At 38.0% G+C, this 23,604-nt stretch overlaps 1 protein-coding gene across 11 annotated transcripts in view; it reads left to right on the top strand.

Moving 5' to 3' along the window:
• The window catches only part of FNDC3A (fibronectin type III domain containing 3A), a 111,188-nt gene that overhangs the window by 39,797 nt on the left and 47,787 nt on the right, over window positions 1-23,604 (top strand). For 7 of the 11 annotated variants that reach the window (XM_068182157.1, XM_068182147.1, XM_068182158.1 and 4 more), the window contains one exon: window positions 21,355-21,431. The exons of 3 other annotated variants lie outside the window; for them this stretch is intronic. In XM_068182157.1, the coding sequence (XP_068038258.1) occupies window positions 21,355-21,431 (77 nt within the window). Of the gene's footprint in view, window positions 1-16,945; window positions 17,000-21,354; window positions 21,432-23,604 lie in introns of those variants that run through there. One more of the 11 variants, XM_068182151.1, reaches the window with a different exon arrangement.

Below are 23,604 nucleotides of genomic sequence, written 5' to 3'. Positions count from 1 at the left end.
GATTGTTAATAAATCTAACCATAATGTTAATTGTGGTTTTTTGCATCAAATATTTGCCTGTTCGAAACATTCAGATGCTCTGTCAATCTTTGTGCTGTTCTTGTCATCTATTCTATTTTTAAAGAGAACTGTCCTTACTTTGGCAACACTGTACATAGGGTAAAATTTCTCAACCTGAAAATTATGAGAGTTAGTGTCTCTTCAGGAGAAAGGAGAGGTATGGATAAAGTGGCTGTTTCGAGCTGTCCTTGAGTAATTTGAGTAATGAAAACTTAAAGCACTAGTTAATGGAGAAGCACGCAATGCATTTTCTGTGAACTACACTTCTGAAGAAAATTCTGCATTTACACGCAGGTCTTTGTACTGACTCACCACATGTCTGCTCTCACAGGTGGTCTGTAAAGCTTTGACTGGTTTGGAACTACATTAAGTGAGAAGCAGCTTCTTACTGTGGTCCTCTTCCATGGAAATGGAATATTGAGTGAATAATATTGAGTGAAAAGACTCTTAAGAATAATTCCTGATTTGAAATCTCCTAAGGATGGCAGGAGAGCAGTGATGGTTAAGGGACCCTTGATCCTTGGTGAATTCCATTCCTTTCTTTTGGTGACCTTTTAATGAATTAAAATAGCATGTATTTTATTATTTATTTCTGTTGAATAAGAAGCATGGTTACTCTATATTTCTGTAGTTAGCAGTCTTGGATCATAGTTGGGTTTCTGTTGTCTGTATTTTGACTTAAATACAGCTTTGAGCACTTCCTGTGTGCCAATGGCCACATTTTTTGGATATTACAAAATATTTTCTTTGCTTGCCTAGGGGTTTTTCTAATAGTGACAACTTGTGCTCCCCCTCGATGCAGCTTCAATTTAAACCATTTTTTAGTCTAACTTTACAAAACCACCATGCATTCCTTGCTAGATAGATAGGAACATATCTGTCTGTGTAACCATGTGTTAGACCAAAATGTTTTATTTTCAAAATAGGTCTTTTAAATATATGAAAATTTTCTCATATACTAGAAATACACAGACTTCTGTGGAAACTTTCCTTAAGCCAAAATTTTCTTCTGTTAATATGAAATAATCAGCTACATTACAGTGATTCAGAAAACCAGGTTTGAAATGTATGAATGGGTTCTCTTTGAAGAAGTGAATTACTGCAGATCCCTCATTCATGAATTCTTCCTATTGCAGAATTAATGAATGAAGATGACTCATCTTGAGGACATTTTGTAACAGTCCCAAGTTACAGCTAAAGGCTATTAAATGTTACTTGACACAATAAGAGAGACCACGTTCTATATGTCTCTGCAAAGGAAAATTGCCATTTTCATAATAGAATAAGAAGACTTATGTAAATTAGAATGAGTCATAAATGCTTCATGCATTGAAATTAAATGAAGTATCGGTATTAAGGTTAGGCTCTGGGATAAAAGTTAAGCAAGCTTAACCTCATTTTTTCTCCTTGGAATAAGAAATAAAATTCTTCTGAAAAATGTTTTCAAGGAATTCAAGAGGAAAAGAAGATACATGAATTCTGAGACTACAGTAGTGAAACACAAACTTTAGTTTATTCTAAGATCAGCATGAGCTTTCCAAAACCAAACCTCTCCATTACCCAAAATATTTTGTGAATAAAACTGTTACAGAATCACAGAATGGTTTGGGTTGGAAGAGACCTTCAATGGTCATCTACTTCTAACCTCTCTGTCATGGGGAGGGACACCTTCCACTACACCAGGTTGCTGAGAGCCCCATCCTGTCTGACCTGGAACACTTTGAGGGATGGGGCATCCACGACTTCGCTTGGAAACCTATGAAAGTGCCTCACCACCCTCATGAAAATTTCTTTCTTATATTCAATCTAAACCTCCTCTCTTTCAATTTAAAATGCTGCCTCTTGACCTGTAACAATACACCCTGATAAAAAGTCTTCATCTGTTTAATAAACCCCTTTATATAATCAAAGGCTGCAATAAGGTATCCCCGGCATTTTCTCTTCTTTAGGCTGAACAATCCCAACTCTTTCAGCCTGTCTTTACAGGAAAAATGCTTCAACCTTCTGACCATTTTTTTGGTCCTTCTCTGGACCTTCTTCAAGAATATGTCTGTCTTGTGCTGAGGAAGCCGGGACTCCAGGTGGGAGGAGAATCACCTCCCTTGCCCTGCTGGACGTGCTGCCTTTGATGCAGCCCAAGATACAGTTGGCTGTCTGGGCTGCAAGACATTGCCAGCTTGTGTCTAGTTTTTCATCCACCAGTATCCCCAAGTTTTCTGCAGGGCAGCTTATAATATATTTTCTACTCTTTTCTGCTGTCAGGCTTGGTATGGTTTTGATTCTTTACAGATAGTGTTACAGCAGCCAGACTGAGCATCTTAAAATCTGAAAGTAACTGCTATTTAAGTACATTTGAAGCAAACCCCCCTGCATTTATCTTGTTCAAATATCATCTTGTGCTTTGGTGTCGAGTTTTATTTTAATATTGGAAGTGGTTAAAGAGCTATCTTAAATTCTGTACGAGTTGCCACAGACCCCTGAGAATGGGACTTTGTTAGTTGCTATTGGTCATTGGGAGATGCTTCCCTTACAAGACCACCATAGCTTATTATCAAATGCTAAACCACTGTGGTAAGTGGAGAAAGTATGTGCTGTCATTCTGTGGTGATTTTATAATGTACAAAGATACCTGGCACTGCAGTAGTGGTCACATTTATAGACTTAAAGGGTGACATCACCTCTAGACATACCATATCTTGTTTGTTAAATTACTCAATATCCACATTAGCACTGGGCAAAGTTTAGGAATAAAAGAACATTTCTTTATATACACAGCTCTCTAATAATGGAACAAAATAGCAAAAGCAAAAAAATACTATTAACAAGAGTTCTCTCCTACAGCCTATCTAGTCTTCTAGGTAGCTTAATAGCCTGAGTAATGGACCCCTTAAAAGTAAACCCAAATGTGTATTACGGAAATCTAGTGCTTTGGTTTTCCTGCTTCCATTAAAAACAGCTTACTCAAGCCAGCCACAGAAGCTGCTCTGGGTGCTCTTTTTCTTTATGTAGCCCGAGAAGAAACTAATTTTTCATCCTTGTTTCCATTCATGTGTTTCTCATTTCTAAATACTGAAATGCTGCATGGCAACATGTGTAAGTTTATTTGCTTTCCTTTTCATCTTTAATGATGATTTGCAGTTTTTCTCCAGAGTAGCCTTCTGAAAACAGGTGTAAGGTTTTATGTATCAGTTAATTTATAAAAAATCTAAAAAACCCCTCAAAACAACCTCACCCTAAATGGTAATTTTTTCAGTTGTCATCTCCATTCCTTCTATGTAGAAGACTAAAGATATTATGTAACACTGAAACTGGATATGGATACTTAGATTAACTTCCTTCTCTACATATTAATTTTAGCATCTCCACTGGAAGTATTTAGAGGGCCTTTATAAAAGGCATTGAGGGAAGCTAAGACAAATCAACTAAAAATATGGGGGCAGAGCAAGCTACAGTGATTTGCAGCTAAGTAATTCTTGGTTAAGGATGTCTGTGCAGAGGGTCAGAGCTGAGTCTATAGGAGTAGCTTAACTCTAAAGCACCTCTTTTTGGGAATGACCTTCAATATACACAATTTCTTTAAAATATAAAGTTTTTTTATTTCTAGGTATCTGCACTCAAACTAAAACCAATATTAGTATTGGCCTGCCATGTGAGAGTATGACTGCAGAGGAGACATAATTCCATTTTGTATTGAAACAAGATGATGAGGGAAAGTGGTCAAAAAGTGTGGTTGTAGCAGCTTGATTTGGAGCTGTCTCATTCCAAAATAATTTTAAGTAGGAGCTGCTCTTTTTATAGCTCAGATTGATAAACAGGGTATATGAATGCTCTTGCAAATATTGTTGAAGACTTAACCATTCTACCTTTTACTGGTAGGTTAGCCTAAAAATTGGATTGAGATATGGCAAATAGCCTTCTGCTAAAGTGAAGAAATAATTAATGATTTAAGCCCTCAGTGCAATGCATGTAGAATGCTCATGTCTTGGCTTTGACACATAGCACAATTTATAGCTCAAGTACTATTGGCAAGTAAAACTTGCCTGTAAGCCCTGCTGCTGCAGCTCTTCTAGTACAGCTGCTGAACTAAAGCTGGGTTCAGACACATCTCCTTGATTCTGTAGGCCCTCTTGCAGTAGGGCAGAGGCAGTCTTCTAGAGTCACTACTATCTTTCAAATTTGTTGTGCTAACTCAATGAAAATTTCAAAGTAGTGCAAAACAAGGTCATTCTCCTGACAAGAATAAAACACAGCAATCCAGAATTCTGTTCTTTAGATTGGCCTCTCTCTGCTCTGAGAGTGACCATGAGAATTAACCTCGTAACGGAGCTCCCTCAGCCTTCTCTGGGAACTGACCGACCTTGTCCTCCATTAATTCTGATGACTGACCAGGTCTTTGTGGTCCCAGTCTCACTGAGCCATTAAAGAAGCAGGCAGGGATGACACAAGAAGCTGTTATTGGAAAAACTTACTTTATCATGCTGCTTTTTTGCCAGAGCAGCTCACATTACTGTTATGCCTACTTTGTTAGTGTTATAAATACTAGACTTCTAAAACATTCTATTCCCAGAACAAATTGAATTTGGTAAAAGTTTGATTGAAAAGCAAACTAGACTTGTTTTATCTTCTTCTGCAGTAGCAAATGAAAGAAAAAAAAAAGGGAATGCATTAATTCATATCTGTTGTGATGTTGATTGTAGTGTGTCTTAGGAAAAACATACTTCTCTGCCTTTGATTTCTATTTAAAATGTGTTAAAGAGAGTCAATATCTTTATATGGACAAAACATGTCTAATATTTTTTGCCTTGGTTATTTCTCATTCTTCTAATAGATATTTTTTAAACTTTTGTTCTGTCTTATTTCATGTATTCTGAGATGTGAGTTCATAAAGTACTACATTCATTGTAAAGTGTTCCGTCAGGTCCTCCTTTTCCTGTTTGATTTTCCAGTATATTCAGTTAATCTTCCCTTGTATCTTCTTTAATCTTCTCCTTTATTCCTTTTTTTGACTACACTGCAATCTCCACTCTGCAAACTCCTGACTGTAGGAAGGTTCTGGAGACATTTTGTTTGAAATATCAGTGCTTCAGCTGCATACTGAAGTAATCTAATTTTAGGTGTCTAAATGTGTGTTTCTATATGTGGCCTTGGATCTAAGCTCCCATTGAAACTAGTGAAGATGTAGTCACTAGGTATAGTGCACTCAGTGCTTTTCAGCTGACATCAGTTTGCACTCAATAGCTCTCCCGGCTCCACTGTCTGTACCAAGTAAGTCTCCACTTGCTATAATGGGAGTTTAAAGTCCTAACTTGCACGCAGAAATACAATTTTAGATACCTAAATGAGATGTCTCCATTTTGGAACTAAAGCCTGGCTCTTATAAGCTGAAATAAATAAGGCTACATCCTGAAAGTGCCTCATTTAGGTGTGTTGATTCACAGTTGTACCCACAATGAATGTCTTTGTTCTCAAGCACCTGAACTCTTTGAGCTCATCCATTTCCATGAGCATCTAACATCACATTTAACAAGGATGGTACTGGTTCTTGGAGGTGCATGTTGGGAATGAATTTACAGCCCTAAGTTGCAGCTGGAGAATGCCCTTAAAACTTGGTTTCCATTACTGTAGTCAGACATGTCTAGCCCCCAAGGCTGTGAAGTATTAACTCAAGCTGCTGAGATTCAGGTGCTGTTATTGCTTTAGTCTGGAATCAGTTGGATGAGTCTTGTATGAAGCATGTTAGGTCTGACAAGTTTGTGTCTGGCAATATTATAATATTCCCAGGGCACTGCAATCAGTTAATCTGATTTCTTCTGTGACTATGCTGTTGATGGGAAAGAAATAGCCCTATATTACTTGCATTATGGGGAGAAAAGAAGGAGGAAAAACTGGAAGGATCTCTTCTTGGAAGAGTAAGTAGAAGTAGTTAGTAGTTTTCTCTAAGTAGAAAGTTTGTCTAATGTAAGCAGTTTGAATTAAATTTAAAAAAATAATTTTTTTAAATTTTATGAGCTATGGGCATTTTACTTACTATTTTCACTTAATGTACAAACATTTAGCATAACTTAAACTGACAGCTTAAACTTTTTTTTAATCTTAACTGGATACAATCTGAGTAACTGAAATAATAAAGATTCATGAACATTGCTAACTTTAAAGAATGGAAGAAGTTCCTTAATTTCATTATCTGATTATTTAAAAACAAATGATGCTTTTATTTTGTAGAAACTCCAACAGTGTTTATAAATGGACTTTGTACTGGGTTTCATGAAAATGGAGATGCTAGAACTTTGTGCATAAAGGACTTTTGCTGGATCCTCTTTCACAACTATGTACAGTACAAATACAGGCTGGTGTGTCATCTGTTGGAAAATGCTATGCATTGTTAGATGAGACCTCAGGAAAGTTTCTTATAGATCCATGCTGTGCAATTCAAGTTGTATTGCTGAATTCTTGAAGTATAGTTGTAGCTGTCAAACTATTCAGACTTCTATCACAGAATTACTGTTAGTAAGAAATAGCTTTGAATTGATTTTGTTTTACTCTTGACCACTTGTACTCATGGCTGCCTTATCTTGTGCCACTGGCATTCTCGGGCCCTTGGTAGTTGTGAAGGGTTGCAGGCACACTGGGAAGGAAAACAGTCTTCATAGTTGTGGAGCAGCTCTCGTGGCCATTGTTTTTCCAGGATTCCTCAAAACAAAGCCAGTTACTCATACATGCCCAGGCTGTCACGACCATGCCAACAAGCTTACAAGCTGGCATTGCTCTGCCTCCGTGCCTTCTCTGATGCCAAAAGTTGTTGGGTACCCAGGAGGTTAGTCTCCTTTTCCTTCATTTTCACTTGTACAAGGCTAATGTGTTGTCTGTCCTTGCAAGAATGTAGTATCTAACTAAATGCTGCAACTTTGAATCCAGGGATTTTTAACTCTGTTCTTGCTTTTTTTTTTTTTTTTTTTTTTTTTTTGTGGTAATAGATGAATCAGCAGCACATGGCTTGATAGATGTGGCTGTGCATGTGTTATTAATAGTAGATTAATAGCTGTCTTTTTTTGGCTGTCTGTGAAATGACTGAGGTTTTGTCAGCTTGCATGACTTGCATGATCATGTCACTCTTCAACTTTATTTAAAATCATGGTAATATAAGTTCCCCTTCTTCCTTTTGCAGACATGCAGCAATCTTGTTTTACATCTAAAGCAGCTTATTATCCAAATGAGGGAAAGGAAGAAGAAACAAGATAACCAAGGTCATTACATATAGGCTAGCTGTGCACAAATATAAAATATAAACAGCTCCTGTACAATGTAACTTAAAGACCGGTTACAAGTAAATTCAGCCATTTACAGCCATTAAGAAAAAGTGTTACCATAAGAGGTTTCAAAGTTGGAAGGGCCAAATTCACTGGAAATAGATACAGCTATCCATACTCTGTTCTTGTTTCTTTATGCCAGAGAGAAGCTCTTTCTCACACTGCAAAAGGCTTTCCAGTTGTCCTAGAACACTCAGTTGTCTAGGACAGGTGCTCTAGGACATCATTCAAAGAGCTTCAGATTTTTTTCAAGTGATTTTATAGCATCCAGTAATTTGTAGATGAGTCTCAGGTTAATGGCACTGGAGCTTCTAGAGAAGCTTATGACACCTTCCTTCCCTTTTGATTAATCAGCTGTTCAGTGAGGATATGGTTTATCTCCTTTGCTTGATCTCAATTTGGTTTTCCAGTAGCCTATTCCTCAAAAGTTTCACTTATCCTTTCGCTTTGATGCTCTATATATGGGCCATTTTCATAAATACTGTGTATAATGTGTGTCACTTGGATGATCTTTACAGTTCAGAGGTTGAATGGATGTGCCTTTCAAGGCAGCTGAAAAAAAGAGCTGCAGTAAGAACTATAAATGCCAAAGTAGTAAATATTATTGCTTATTAATAATTCTTAAAAGGAGTTAATGCACAGAGAGTGGTCAGCTTTCCCTTCTTTTCTGTTTTGCCAACAAGTTGTCTCTTGAAAGGTAGCATTTAAGTGAAGTGTTATTGTGTTGCATCCTCAGCTGCTGTAGACTTGAAGAGTTTGTACTCTGAAAAGCACCTCTCTCTGGACAGAGTTAACTCTTTCAGTTTATGCAGCCAAGAGACATCTCAGCAAACCTCTTAAGCAGCAGGCAGATTTGGAAAATTATGTGACACATACTTAAGTTTGCATTTATTCTTTTTGTTATGCTTTCCTTTTACTTTGTATTTTGTTTCTTGTTCTGTGATCAAAGATTTTGGATCAGATTCTGTTAGATGTACCAAAAAAAAAGGTACTTTGACTCTTACCTAGATTTAAAATTCAGTTAAATCTGAAATCTTATCGGAATTTTTACTCTTACTTTTCAAGTGATAGCACATACAAATAAAACTTGCAGGCAGATCCTTGGGATGCCTAAAGCCCAAGGTAAGTTTGGGAATTTGAGAAGCTAAACTGTATTTTTTCTGAAAGATAATTTTTTTCTGAACTGGGGTCAAAAGCAGAGTGACTATCTCCCAATAGAATTTGCCACTGCTGGTGGTGCAGTTTTGGGGAGCATCTGGTGGTTATGCAATGCATTAATGAGTGAAAATATTTACTAAGTTACAAGGGCAGTCTAAACAACTGGAACCAGTTAAGTTTTTCCAACATGAATGAGTTTTAAAAATCACCTGCTAAGAGAGCTGAAAAGCAAGACTATCAACAGATATTGATCAGAGGTGCAGAGGACTGTCTAGTGTGAGACTAACTTCTAGTCATTTCCCTGATTTGTACTAGAAATGGATACAAGACCACTGTCAAGCATGAGGGTTTTGAGATTAATTATTGATTGTTTGATCACTTTTTCACTTGTGGCCCATGTGTGTTAGTGCATTTTTACACAGTTTGTAAATCTGACATGAAATGTATGTAGTATTTTCAATAAAATATTTGTAAAAGATATGGTTTTATTCTTACTACACCCTTTTAATGCTTATGAAAAGGAAAATTGCGTGAACAGGAGGAAAATGTACTTTGGAAATATCCTATCTTTTCTTTTAATTGCAGCTATATACACATCAGAGCTTCCTTGCATCACTTTCCAGCAAAGATATGACACATAGTAAATTGTTATTATGCCCACACAGCTTTCTCTGTTCATCCTCTGTCAGGTCTTTCAAATGCCATACAGAGCACTGATTTCTCCACAATAGCTTTCCAATTGTGCATTATGTTCATAGAATTTCAGTGTGTTGTCATTTTTTTTCGTTACTGAGCCTTGTCCTCCCAACTGAAAAACAGATCCAATATTTTTGATGGGAAAGAATCTGGTCTCATGTTGGTGACAGTAGTTAAACAGAAGGGTATTGGGTTTGGAGTTCTTTTCAGAAGCACATAAATGTACATTGCTGGATCTTCTTGTATGGTGCTAGTGTGCAGCTGGGTCTGGGCAAATAGTACAGTAAACATTTCTGTGCAGCTTCAGAGAGCTGGAAAAAGGGTCTAAGTGCCTGGGAACATTCCACAGAGAAAAAGAGGCTTAATGTTGGGTAAGTTTACATCTCTTTAGGATATAGTTTTGGCGGATATGAGGGCCAGTGGGAAGCAGATAGGACTAGAAAATGCAGGCGAAAAGAATTGCAGGTTTGCAGTGGAGTCTTGAGGCCAGATACCTGCGTGTTTCCTGTTCCCTTGAAAGCATAGTGCAGAATGTTTTCGATCACTATTTCCAAAGAACTTCAGCAGACTCAGTATAATCTTTCTTTCTTTTCTTGTGAAAGGTTCTAAATTGTGCATGAAATAGGAAAGGATTGAATGCTAAAGCATGATGCACAGCCAGCCTAGGATGTACTCGGGTGTCTTTCAGCTAACAAGGCATTCTAGAAATACTTGGCATTTCAGCAAAGCTGATCATCCAGACAACTCTAATGGCACAGGAGATCTATATTCCAGAAGTGGTAAAAAAATCAACAAGAACATGCAGTAGTTGTCCAAAGGAATGGTTTTTGAATGGTACCCAGAACTGTGTGAAATACAGTTACACACAGTGCAAGGTTGTGCATAAGATTAATAAATTATGGATGGGGATCTCACTTGAAACTTGATAAGGAGGAGGAAGAAGCAGGCAAGCTATTTGACTCACTACATAAATATTATCTCCAGTATAATGTATCTGTAAAGCTTAGTGTGATCATATTATGCATCAGGACAGTTGTTGTTAATATAGTTTGGGATGTTTACAGGATTCTGCTGAGATTTCAGCTGTAATTTGATAATTCATGTTTACAGAAGATGAAATTAAGCTGAGTCCAGGTGTTTTGAATAAGAACTGTTAGGATATTCAGGAGAAAATATAAAAAGAAAATAGAAAAGCTTGATTTGCTTGGCTAAAAATTACTTTTGGTAGAAAACAACAGGGATTAAAAAAAATAATAATGCCAGAGCTAGTCTAGAGTCCAGTTGGCTATCAAATTGCTGTGAAATACTTTTATAGAATTACAAGAAACCTGGCTACATAGGAGAGTGGTGCTCTAGAAGAGCAGTTCAGTGGGGAGACATATGGATAAAATAACTGCTTTGCTATTGGTCTTCATGCTTCTACATAGAATCCATTCATGGTGGATCTTGATGTATGATAATGGGGGAGAGGAATGAAATTGCAGTTGCAGGTGAATAGACTTAATTAATGAAGTGTTTTTCAGGCCTTTGAGCCCTCATGTTTCAAAAACAGAAAATTTTCATCTCCTGCATCTAGACAGTAGTGAAGCAATAAAAAGATTTCTGCACAAAGGGCACATTTACTTTACAGCTATTAAGCAACTTTCTTGTCTCAGCTCCTTCATGGAGGGATATATTGATCCATACATAATGTATAGTAAGGAACTCCATGTGTCTTTTTTCCTTTCTTCTGGTTTGGAATGACAGCTGTTATGTCTGAGCCAAGTTAGTTGTTTCATCCCTGGCCTCTTGTTTGGCACAGGTAAGTAGATTCCTTACATAGTTCTTTCTGGCTCCAGGTTCATTTTGGATGCCAAAGCAGTGGGTGTGTTACTTTCCAAAACATATCTGGTTACAAAGCAAATTGAATTTGAAGAGAAGATTGCAGTGGTATAGGCTTAGCTTTTTTCTGGTCCCAGCTTACTGCTTTTCCAGATATTTTCTTTCTTTCTGGTAATACATGTTCATTACCATTGCTGAAAGCTTTTTATCAAGGGAAGCCTTTGTCATAGATGCTTTTAAGTATTTGAGCTTACGTACTTCCCATATGTGGTAACTTGCTTGAGATTTGTAGAAAATAATGCCTCATTTAAGTGATCTGTAAAGAGTTCATTGTGGAGAATCAAGGAGTCTATCACATAAAACACCAAAAAGATCAAATTTTAAACTTCAAGTTCCAAAACAAATTTTAATCATACAGATTTTAAAGTCTTTATTAGTTAGATTGCAGACCCTAAAAACCACTTTCACATCAGTTTGAGCAGTAAAATGGGAGGTTTACAGTGCAAATTGGCTGAGAGTATTAAGGGATTTGTGCAATAGTACAAGCATTTAACTGCAGAAGAGGCTGCAGATGTTTGCAGCAAGCATGGCACCTTTCTGTGTTGCTACGTCTGACTGACATGTCAGACTTAGCTTTTTCTTGGTTTATCCTGGTTTGGGGTTAATTAATTTGGGATCAAATTTCTGCAAAGCTTTTTGGACATGAAAATTCTTGTATGTGGACCTTAAGTCAATAGCAGAACCAGAAATCTTAATCTGAATGTTTAAGTATTTATCATGTCAGTTGAAATGATAACAGAGTTCAAGATCAGTAGTTTTTCAGTCAAACTTTTATTTCCACTGTCTTCAGAGCATCCTCTATTGTATCTGCATTTATAGGCTTGTTACTAGTGAAAAGACAGAGAAAAACTATGTCTTTGGGAAGAATTGTGATTGTAAGGGGTCATGTTTAAGATGCTTGGATTCCACCTTAGTTGTAACTTAGATTTAGCTGCAGAAGTCTCAGATGCAGCCCAGGTCATCCACTAAATAATGATTTTATCCTAGCAAGCATGCTGAATCCATTGCTTCTCCTGTTTTGACTGTGGAATTCCCTACATGCCTCTAATGCTACAAAACATGAGGCTGCAGGGGACAGTCAGGAGACAGACATCAAAGGCAGAGACTAGGGTATAGAAACAGTATATAAATGATGCCGGTCTGTCTCGCTAAAAAGAAAGGCTGCTTGTCTACTTGGGCTGTATTAAGTTGATTCTGAAATGCAAACAGTATCATCAGCAGGAAATTGTTTAAAGCACTTGCCCACAACTGAAAAAAATCTGAGCTCTACAAGTACCACAGAATCTAAACCTGTAGCTCCCTGATTCTACCAGTGTCCCTTAGCCATGAGGCTCTGGGAAATTCTGAGTTAGCCTTTTCTTTTATTGTCTCTTGGAGGTGGGCATCTTCACCTCAAAAAAAAAAATTCTAGAGTGAAAACACATGGGAAAGGAAGCTGCCTTTTTCTGTTCATGTAATGGGGATTCCTCCATGATTTAAGTGAAATCCTGGGTTCTACTTCCTGTTTTAAAGGCTGGCTCTGAATTTTCCACTTAGAAGCTCTTGGATTAAACAAGCGTGTTCCATTCCAGTTTCTAGTAGTCCATCTCCAGCAGAAGTCACCCAGGTTATTCCTTAGTTTGGTGTTCACAGCACTCTCCTAAATAGGAGCAAGCTGTGGTGAATGTGCAGAAGCAGACTCGTCCTCTGGAGCCAGCCAGGGAATCAGGCTGCTGAAGCCAAGTGTTTGCTTTAGATGCTGCAAAGTGTAAGGTATATGACATCAGATGTTTTCAATTTGGTCTTAAGTCTCTCTTTTGCCATATGATTCTGTATAAATTCCATGGTTTTGTTCCCTACAGTTTGTGGCATGACAGAATGATTTCTCATCACAAATGTCACCTTTTGAATTGTCAGCTTCATGGATTGTTTTCTCCACTCATGATTTGAAACAAAACTGTGTAATAAAGTGTTACTTCAAATCTATTTCATGGTTAAGAAACCTACATCTGAACATTTGTTTGTGGAACTGCAGTGTTGCCAGAAACTTTGTTGGTGGACTCAAGTGAACACCTCACATGGAGACATAAAAATAAGTGTATGCAGTGAGTGTGAAGAGAGGTAGGCCTGTAGGACCAAACTCTTTCCATTGTGTAGTATTGTTACAAATAATCTTTTTATCTGATCAGAACAGCAGACTCACCTAATTCAAGAACCACATCTAACACAGTAAAATTTGTCAGAGCTGTTGGGTGGGAGGGTTTTTAAAAATCAGCAGTTGACATTAACTTTTTACCTTATACAGAGAAAAATATTTAGCCCTGGTTTTGCACCCTTGAACTCTAGTAGTGGAACCAATGTCTTTCTAGTTTTTCCTATTTTTCCCTCTTCTACTAAATCATGTAGAATCCTGGATTATGGGATTTCTGGAAAGCTGAAATACCCCACATCCTACTAACTTAGTTTTATATATTCTAGTTAGGAATGATCACTCCCAGATTGTTCCCTTTAAAGAGAGATGTTTTTGTACTTATTTTACATACTAGGAGGATTTCAGCTGTTTATAATAGTAATAATAATAATAAGTTTTGTTCTGCTGTGGTTTTATTTTAAATGGGCAATATGAATTTGCATTGTATTCCTTTATATAATTAGATTGAAAACTAGACAACCCAAAGGTTTTCAGATGAAAGTACTTGTTATTAGTAGATTCCAGAGACTCACAGTAGTATGTATTTAGAGATGTCTGCCTTGGACAGAAATAAAAATTTGAGTTGGGCACTGAATTTCTTCTTGACAGCCTTTTCTGATATGATTTTTTTAATGTTTTCTCACACTGTGTATGATGTATTAATCCCAGTTTGCACAAACAGATTACATTTTTTTGTTATATATCCATGGACTCCTCTCTTGCCCATAATTTTATAATACCTTACCTTAGAATCTGATAAAATTGTTCCAGCATTTATATGAATGCTGTTGATTTTCTTATTCAATACATTAGATTTGTATAAGTAATATTCACTAAGTCATATTAAAGTAATTTTATGTATATTATATGTGTGTATATATATGTACAGAGATATATGTGTGTGCATAATAATTTGGGAAGGAGTAATGTTAAGAAATTTGCACATAGGAAAGGAGACTTCATTGAGTGCCAGCAGAATGTGCCAGATAATTCTGCATTCTAGTTTCAAGCCAATGTAGTCAGGTAAGTAAAAAAAAAAAACTCATTAGTGTAATAAGTTGAATACCAGGATGATAAAAAGGGTTTTACAAGTAATTATACTATGTAATACTATTCTTAGCACAATCAGGCAGGCAGGGGGAGGAAGTTGAAGCTAATGCTTGTTCCTTCCAAGATCTGTCTTCTCTGGATCAGCACAGTCTTTTGTAGAAGACACTGTCTACACACCAAGAACTGCCAACTGTTGAGACTGACTTGTGCTTTTCACTCTTAACCACAAGCAGTTGTCAGTAGCAGTGTTTAATTTTTAACTTCCTGGTCTGCAGTGCTATATTGGGGGGGAGGGGGGAGGGGCGTGGAACCAAACTCACCTGATTAGAATTAGTCTGAATGTTGGGCATCAAGTGCAACATGATTAAGCAGCATGCACAAATACTAAATTTTAGTCTGAAAAAGTTGCAGATATGTACTGCTCAGCATTAGTGCTAGGAAATTGGGCTATCCTTGAAGAAAAAGATAAGCTATATGCAGTGCAGTTAGATTAGAATGAGAGCAGATTATTTTTCCTGATAAGAATAATAACATTTTTATCAAAGCCTCTCTGTGTGGTATATCACATTTGACTCCCTCTGAAATGCAGCGATTCATGGTTCACCCAATATTTAAATTGGAACTCTGTGAGGGAGTGAACAATTTTTTTTATGTAACTCTTCCATATAGTTACTAAATCATTGCCTTAAGCTGGCAAAATAAACAGAGTAATTTAACAGGCTGGGCTGAACAGTACAAAGTGTGTGTTGTATTTCCACATTAACATCTTTGAATCAATGTTACTTTTTTTTAGTGAAGTAGAATTCGTCACTGTGGCACACAGTTGCTTCAGAAAGTAGGTATAAAAAATCTTATTATTGTAGTATTTCAAATTACTACAATCATTCTTCTGCAAATTCTCAAGTGTAACTTTGTGTTATGAAGTTTGTGCTATTCAAAGGCATGGACTTTTTTTAATTACAAAATTGCATCATGGTCATTGTTTAGAAACAAGTGAAATAAAAGTACTTTTAACATTTGAACATAGAAACCATTGTCACCCTTTTCCTTTGAAAGTATATCAGGCCATTATAAAAGAAAACTGATAGCTGCATTAGTGATAAAGTGCTATAGGAACCTGTCATCTCTGCACTTTGCCTGAGAAGGGATTTTCTTGTGAATATGTATGTGTGGTTTCATGGGAAAGATCAGGATCTCATTAGGATGTAATCTTTAGAAATACTTTAGTTAGGCTTCATAGCTTTCTGCTCTTTTATCCATTATTCCAAAGTCTCTCTAAAAGAAACTGATGCTCCTCACCCCACTTTTGAAAGGGACTATGATAATGTTTTACCTTCCGTTTTTCCTTTTGTTTGCCAGCCTGCTGTCTACTGATAGGTTTCCTTTTTTTTTTTCCTAGTCAGTTAATACATTTCAATTGATGTTGTGGCTTTGTCAGCGGCTGTTCCCCAGCCTTGATGGCAAAAGTAGACAGATGGATGGGGGAAGGGAAGGGATTGTTTTGTCAGGATGAATTTAGAGCATAAGGGATGAGTTAAATTGAGAGCACTGCCAGCTGAAGTCTTGTGATCACCTGTGTCCTTCCCAGTTCCTTCTTGTGCTTCTTCTCCAGCTTAGGCCAAACAGTAAGTTCTGTACTTGCTTTCTTCTTTTCTTATTACTTGCTTTTATTATGTTGCACCTAGTATGTGTAAAGATGTTGAGGTTAACTTAAAGTATTAATTTGGAAGTATTTTCCAGGCACGACTTACAAGACAAATGTAGACCAACTGGCGGTGGTTGTTGTTGCTGGATTTTTTAATTAGTTGTAGCTGTTGCGAACCCAAAATAAAACTTTGAAGTCTTATTCCTTATGTAAAAGACAGTGGTGCAACTGTTTGTGGCATCTGGGACTACTGATTTACTGCTGCCCATCAGTGTTAGAGGGGCGTGCTGCTACGTCAGCTGGCGCTCTATTGTTTCTGCTGCCGTGGCCTTTGTGTTTGATCCCGTCAGTGCTTGCGTCAGTGATGCATATCATCGCCTGTGTGATGTCAAAGTGTGGGTGTTTGGTTATAGAGCCATAGTTAACCTAATGTGCTGCAGTAAATCCTGAATGCGATTTCCTCCTGGGGATAGCAGTGATTCATCACCGTTCACATTAGGCTAATGCTAAGTATAGCAGTGTTCATGAGCCGCAGTATCCACGTAGAATACTATCAAAGTCATTGCAGCTCTCCAAACGCTGGGCCGGGAAGTGTTTGTTTGCAACCAGATCTGCTTGTGCACCCCATTTCTTAGGTGTAAACTGATTAGCAGGTCAGCTCAAGGAAAATCCTCTGGAAGGACTGGGCCTAAGTAATTCTTTAGCACTTAATTATGCTAATTACCGTAAAAGCTTTCAGCTAAATGACTCGGATCGCGCCACCAGTGACAGTCGGTAGATTACAGTACAAAGCGGAGCGGGGAGCCCCGCGGGAAGGCAGAGGTCGCTCTCGGCGAGGGCGCTGCCCCTTGAAGCGGCGGCGCGGGCAGGGCGGGGCGCAGGGCGCGGAGAGGCCGCGGGGCGGGCCGGGGCGGGGCGGGCCCGGCCGCGCACCTGAGGGAGCCGCCCCGCCCCGCCCCGCCCCGCTGCCGCGGCGCGCCGGGAGCAGCCGCCCGCCCGCCCGGCCCGGCCCGGCCCGGCCCGAAATGAGCGGTAAGGACTCCTGCCTGCCCGGTTTGGCCGCCGCGGTGAAACACGACACCTGCGGGCCGGCGGTTGTGGTTGTGCGGCAGTGGCGGATGGGGGAGAGCTGCAATGGCCGGGAAAAAAAAAAAAAAAAACCAAACCCGTAGGCCAGGAGTCGGAGCGCTGCCAGGCCCTCTGTCGATGGTGCGCTCTCGGAGGGGGGGTGGCTGCGGTCCCGGGGGCCGCGGTGGACCCGGAGCCGTGAGGGGAGCAGGAGCCCGGCTCTGGGAGGCCGTAGGAGCCCGGGTGCTGGAGCGCAGGGCCGGGCGCTGAGCGCCCCGGAAGAGCATTCCCTGCCCCGGCGCTGGGAATCCGGTGTGTGCACCTTTCCCGGGGCTTTTATGAGCCGCTTAAAATGGAGCGATGCTTCATGGTTGAAATAAAAAGAAATGGTGTATGTGCAAGGCGAGCTGTGGCGGTATCCTCAGGTTTTCAGGTGTTACTACATTTAGATCAGCTTGTCACGATCCTAGCGATGATGCAGCGCTGGTAATTTTGCTGCATGTTTATGGTGGCTGTAATGAGCATAATGAGGTTTTTATAGTCTGTTCAAATAGGCACGTTGGAGAAGATCATCAGCTATTGCTAGGGGAAGGAGGTATTCCTCCTTGGTGGAATTTCAGGACAATAATAAATTGAGAGTGTGGTGAAACATCTGTTTCTTGGCTTCAGTTCCATTAAATCAACCCTTAGTTGACATTTTTCAGTAATAAAGTAAACCAGTTATGTGCTTGTTTCCACTACCACAATGTTTCTTTTCCACTTACTATGTAAGAGAACTTGTATACCTGAAAATGTATCAAAGATTTTAGACCTCTCCTTACCAACAATCAAGTCATCAACATTCATTATACAGTGATTTTGATTAAATCAGTTATATTTATCTGCAGTGGAAAATTAGTTGTTTCCGTAACATGAATTCCCGATGCTGTTGTTTGCTGATGCTTTTTAATAACTCTCACTTCATGGTTAAAACACACTGGTTTTGTAATACAGCAGTCCAGCCAATACCTAAAAAACATGAAAATTCCTCTTATAGTGTATTACACCACAAGAGAGCTGAGATCTTCACATTAGTGAATAAAAAAAAATGTTTTTTAGCCTATTATAATTTTATCTTCAGATAAAATTTTGCAGGTTGTAATATGCTTCCTATCAAGAAATCAGTACTCTTGCTGTAAAACACGATGTTCATTCAAAACACCTGTGAAGTCTGCCAACTTTTGTCCCATGCTTATCATTTTCTTGGATAGCCGCCTAGAAATTTCATTTCACAGGCACTTGGAAATCTAATCAGAAGTAAATTTGAGTTCTTGAATTTTCAAATATGTTTTCATTAATTCTGGTACTTAAAGTGCAAAAGATGGGATGCAAATTTTGAAACGACTGATTTGACTCTATTCTAACACTGCAATAGTTTTTCACACGTTCAGTTTATGCCTTTACTTTTGTGACTGCTAGATTATGGTATACTGAAAATGGCTTTGTGGGTCAACCTTTGTACTGGATGGGAGATAACTGCTCTGTGTTTGTTAGAGAGATTAAAGTGCTAAATAAGTAAACCTTAAAAAGGTTGTTAAACAATATTCTCTAGATTCTTAAAATAAAACAAAACAGAAAAGCCAAACACAGATAATCACCAATTCTCAAAGAAACAGCTTGCATATGTGAGTTTCGTCATCCCCCAAGGACATGGTATTCTGTAAGAAGTTCAAGTAAATGTGGTCTTAATTCTCCATTTACTTGACAATTACATAGTTTAAAATTGTGAGTTTAATGGAAGTATCCGTGTTTTGAACTCATTATAGAAAAACTGCAGGTCAGCAATGCAGGGTACAAGTTGTATAAGATCCAGCTTCTTATGTAAGAATTTAAACCATTATTTATTTCACCGGCAACTTACAATGAATGTGCTTCCATTATTTTTGACCTTTTTGTATTTATTCTAGTAAGGTAATGCACTATTTTAAGTTTTTCTTGCTGATTTTCGCTTCACTTTCATTTCTTTTTAGCACTTCATACTCAGGAGAAACTTTTGTTGAAACATTTTTGAGTTTCAGATGAGCAAAAACACTGGAAGAAAATTTCAATTCTCAATTTATAGCTTACTGTAGTCTTTATGTTCTTTGCTGTTGCACAGTTCAGTGAATAATTCATAAAAGACCTTGTTCTTAAAGTGTCTTCACCCCCTCCCCCTGTTGTGGGTTAGCATTTTGTTGATAATAAAGGTGATTCTTTTTAGGTAACATGTTTGCAAACTTCTCTGTCTTATTCTAAAGAAGTTCCTATAATATGTGCAATCAAGTTGGATTGCATACTGCTTTTCTGAGGAGTGCTTTTCATTGCTTTTCCCTGCTCTTTGCTTTCAGGCAGAGGTACCTTTATTTTTCTGTAAAGTCCATATGGATCAGAATGAGATGTGCTAATCTTATTTACCATACTTTGTTTTTACGATGTGCTTTCCATTTGCCGATCCTAACAGAGTTTTAAAAAACATTAAGATGGAGCTATGAATGCCCTTTCAGAAGGTATTACTCAAACTGCACTAAGTTGGATTGGTACTTTTGGTAGCTTCAATACACTGGATTTGAAATTTGCAGAATGCAGCCTACAGTGTCTGAATTCCAACATTTTGTCTTGTCACAAAACTTGTTCAAATTATATTTTGTTTCAGTATTTCTTTAATTATTAAAATTCAGTGTTTGTTCCCTTGTTTATTTAAAACACAGTAACCTAAGGACATCCCTCTTGAGTCTGTACCAATGGGCTCGCTCTGGTAAAGGCCAGTATCAAATACTAAAGAGGACAGCATAAGGATAGGGCAGGCACTCAGAAGAAATGTCCTTGCTCATGAAACAAAAGTCCTACTTACGTTTTTTACAGCTCTTAATGGATTACTTCTCCCAAACTGAACCTAATCTTTAGTTTCTGCACTGTTCTTAAGCAAGGAGTTAGACAATTTAGCTGTGCATTTTATGAGAAATTCCCTTATCTGTTTTAAAACTTACTTGGTGAATTAGTTTTTGCAAACAAGAAACTATAAATTATCTATTTTTCCATTTTTAGGGTTTTTTTAAATAGGTCTTTTACTGTTCTTCTGCTACCAGCCCTTTAACCATCTTCTTGTGGAAGAATCCTGGTGTCTTGAATCTTTCCTGATAAGCAGGTGGAAAGCCACTGTAAACATTTTTTTTATCCTTTTGTAGTCCTCTGTGTTCTTTTTGAAAGGTGGAGTCAAACACATTGCTCAAGGATTTGAGGTACAGCATGGATTTATACCACAGCATAATGATGTTTTCTGCTTGTTCCCTGTTATGTTAGTAATGATTTTTTAATGTTCTCTTTCTTTCTGCGAATACCACTAAACAACACTTGGCTGGTATTTCTTTAGAAATCCATGTAGTAGCTGCATTGTATGTTTGTTTACATCTGATTTATGGCTTACCGCTGTAAGGAAACACTTCTGGTTTTATCCAGGTGCATCACTTTGCACTTACCAACATTATTCCTTCTGGGTTTTTGTCATCTGATTGGTGAGCACTGTGAGATCCTTTGCAGCTCTCTGAGAACATAGCAACAATTTATCACCTTGCTGTTCATTTTCTTTTCTGGAAGCTTTGTCTAATACGCAGAACAGGTTCTTCAGGTGCCTGTGGATGGGACTCTTTACTTGAACACATTCCCACTGTGTCATATTTATCTAAGTGTGTGTAAACTCCTTTCTTTATGGTTTGCATGCTACAAGGAACATCATGGTGTCCTGACTTTTCCCATTAGCTGGAGCAGACTTACTAGTTGGTAATACACTGGCTTTTCCCTGGGACCTTAAGTTCACGTCTTGTTTGCCACCTCCCACTGCTGTGGTACTTGAGACTACTTTAGTTGTTAAGACCGTAGTAAAAACCAGCCATTTTGTAAGTAATTTTCTTTGTAACTCTTAACTGAATAGGTTCTGGTTTCAGCAGCTGGTTTCAAATATTTTTGTTTGTTTCTGTTTTATAATCTCTTCTATTGTCTTTTCATCTTGGGGCATTTCTTTTGATTGGTCAACTGTTGAGTTTTTACATGAGCTCTTCTGTGAGTTTATTGACAGAGATAGGAGAAATATCTGCTGGGGATTTTTTTTAGCTTGTTTCTGGTTCAACTGTTTTTTAGATTTCAAAGAATGTTCAATGCTGTAATTTTATCTGTACAGTTCATTGCCTTTGTTTATCCATGTTATCTTGTATATTTTTCACAGAGACTTTACAGCTCAGTATGTTCTTTCAGCTTTCTCAAATTATTAAATGGTGCTGTACTGAATATTTCTGTAACCCACTTAGGTCCTGCTCAGGTTCCAATGATGTCCCCAAATGGTTCAGTGCCTACTATTTATGTGCCTCCTGGATATGCCCCACAGGTATGTCACTTCACTTGCTTCTTAATTTATTTCTTTTCATGCAAATTTTGGAACTGGAACCATAATCACTAATTTATTAAAATAATTTGTTAGATTTCAGTGACTGTGATCAAGCAAGGAGATAAGAGGAGATGTCTCATGCTGTGTCTGTGCCTGTTCAGTTATATATTAACTATGTACATGACAGTTGCAAGCACAGTTCCTTGCTGAGTTCAGAATCCTAATGTACTAGATGCTTTCTGAATATAAAATGCAATCATGAACCAAATACTTGCTTGTTCAAGACCTGTACTGATTCCTGTGTTAGTGGATATTTTATAGTGGCAGCAATATGTATATACTATATAATTTATGCATGTACATAGTTCATGTCTGGGAATTACCCTGTAGATAAGGAGAAAAACAGGTCATTTGAAAAAGTACAGCAAACAACATGGAAAAAAATGTCAGCTGTCCATTGGGACTAGGTTATCATATAATAAGTGTTTCCACCACTTATCTTAAAATGGGGTTCTCATTTTTTCACTGCTGTGTGATTCCTAATTTAGATGCCTGGAAATTAAATGTGAGCTAGATAACCTGGACATCCTTTAAAGTAGATTAAAAGGATGATTTCTCTTGGCTATTTCTGACATGTGAATTATAATGAGATGTGTGGCCTTTTAAATGGTGCCTCTTTCTTTCCCTCGCCTGTCGAACAAGTCTAGGGCTTAGTAGGTCAGATCTGGAAGTTAGAGCAGTTGAATGCCACTCCCCGTGATGTAAGTCCCTCTCAAGACATTCTGTTGTCATGACCAGTCTACCTCTGACTTAGTGTGTATCCAGTGGTGTACACTGTGAAGGGACTACAATGCATAAAATACAACAAAAAAGCCCACAGTGTCAGCAGATGTTGGACAAATTGTTTAAACGACATAAAAAAAATTGTCCTCTAGCAAAAGAAAAGAAAAGGCTATTAGGGCAGGCAGACTATTACTCTGATTTTATCTTTCATCGCTTGGAAGTTTACTAATAAGTTGATTCTTTGCATCTTTTGTAGTTGAGTTCCCAAGCAGGCAGAAGAAAAATGACTTACAAATAATCACTAGAAGTCCATATATCTTCAGGTCATAGTAAAAAGTACTAGTTCCTATTAGAATTCATTTTTAAAGAAGTGAAAGAAATTTAGAGCTAAGTGAAAATTGGGATTTTAGTATATTTCTTACTTGTTTTCATTTGATGAAGTACATGTTTTAAAAGTTGTGTAACATGTGCCAATCTGAAAAATATTTTTTAATTACTTCATCCTTCCTTTGAGGACAGTTCGAATCAAAGATGCTGAAGGGCTGGGCCTTGCTGAGGCCCATTCATTAGCCTTTCACTGGCATTTGTTAGTCCAAGCAGGTGTTGTTTTAGCACAGCACTCTGACCTTTGAACTGAAGGTGAATCACATCTATCCATATCAGACTGCAGGTGGAATGAGCTCACTGACTGTTTTCATCTGAGTAGAAGTACCATAGTCCAGGACAACTTGTAGTTTATAAGCCTTCTGAAGGGTTTATTACTGACAAAACATACCAGACTTTGAGGTTTGTGATGGGAGTTCCTCTTAAAAGCCAGAAGATTTGATAGCAGTCTTGCAAAACAGGAAAGTCTAACATTATCGAACTAAGAGTTTTCCCAGACTTACTGCAGTCCTAGAAAACTTCTGTAGTTTCTTCAGGTATGGTATATTTTTAAAGGTCAGCAGCTGCAGTTATATTTTGTATTGAATAGGAAACCAGCTAAATGTCCTAAACCGTCAGCCTGGAAGAACTTCAACATAACAATCTTTTGTCTCTCCATTTTCATTTAGTTCTATTATGCCTCTGTTTGCTTCAGTTCCTGTTTGGCAGTGGTACAGTGTACTGTCCTCTGTTAGAAGTTGGGGATAACCACTGAATAAAGATTTACTTTTCTTATGTCACATAACTAAAAAGCAATTCATCAGCTGATTTCCTTTTCCTTTCCTCTTCTTTTGGAACTGTAGCTGTAAAACTGAAAGAAAGCACATCTTTATTCATCCTCTCCTAAGCCATCTATATTCACTGTCTGCAGTGAGTTTTCCAGTGATGTTTGGTTGGTTCACTCAACCAAACAGGCCTGTGCCAGAACTATGTTTTCCTAGCACAGCTGGGATAATAGAGAGCTTGT

The sequence above is a fragment of the Anomalospiza imberbis genome, chromosome 2 (assembly GCF_031753505.1).
Source record: "Anomalospiza imberbis isolate Cuckoo-Finch-1a 21T00152 chromosome 2, ASM3175350v1, whole genome shotgun sequence".
Classification (NCBI taxonomy): domain Eukaryota; kingdom Metazoa; phylum Chordata; class Aves; order Passeriformes; family Viduidae; genus Anomalospiza; species Anomalospiza imberbis.
Note: the sequence above shows the minus strand (reverse complement) of the source record. Positions and strands in the feature narration are given on the sequence as shown.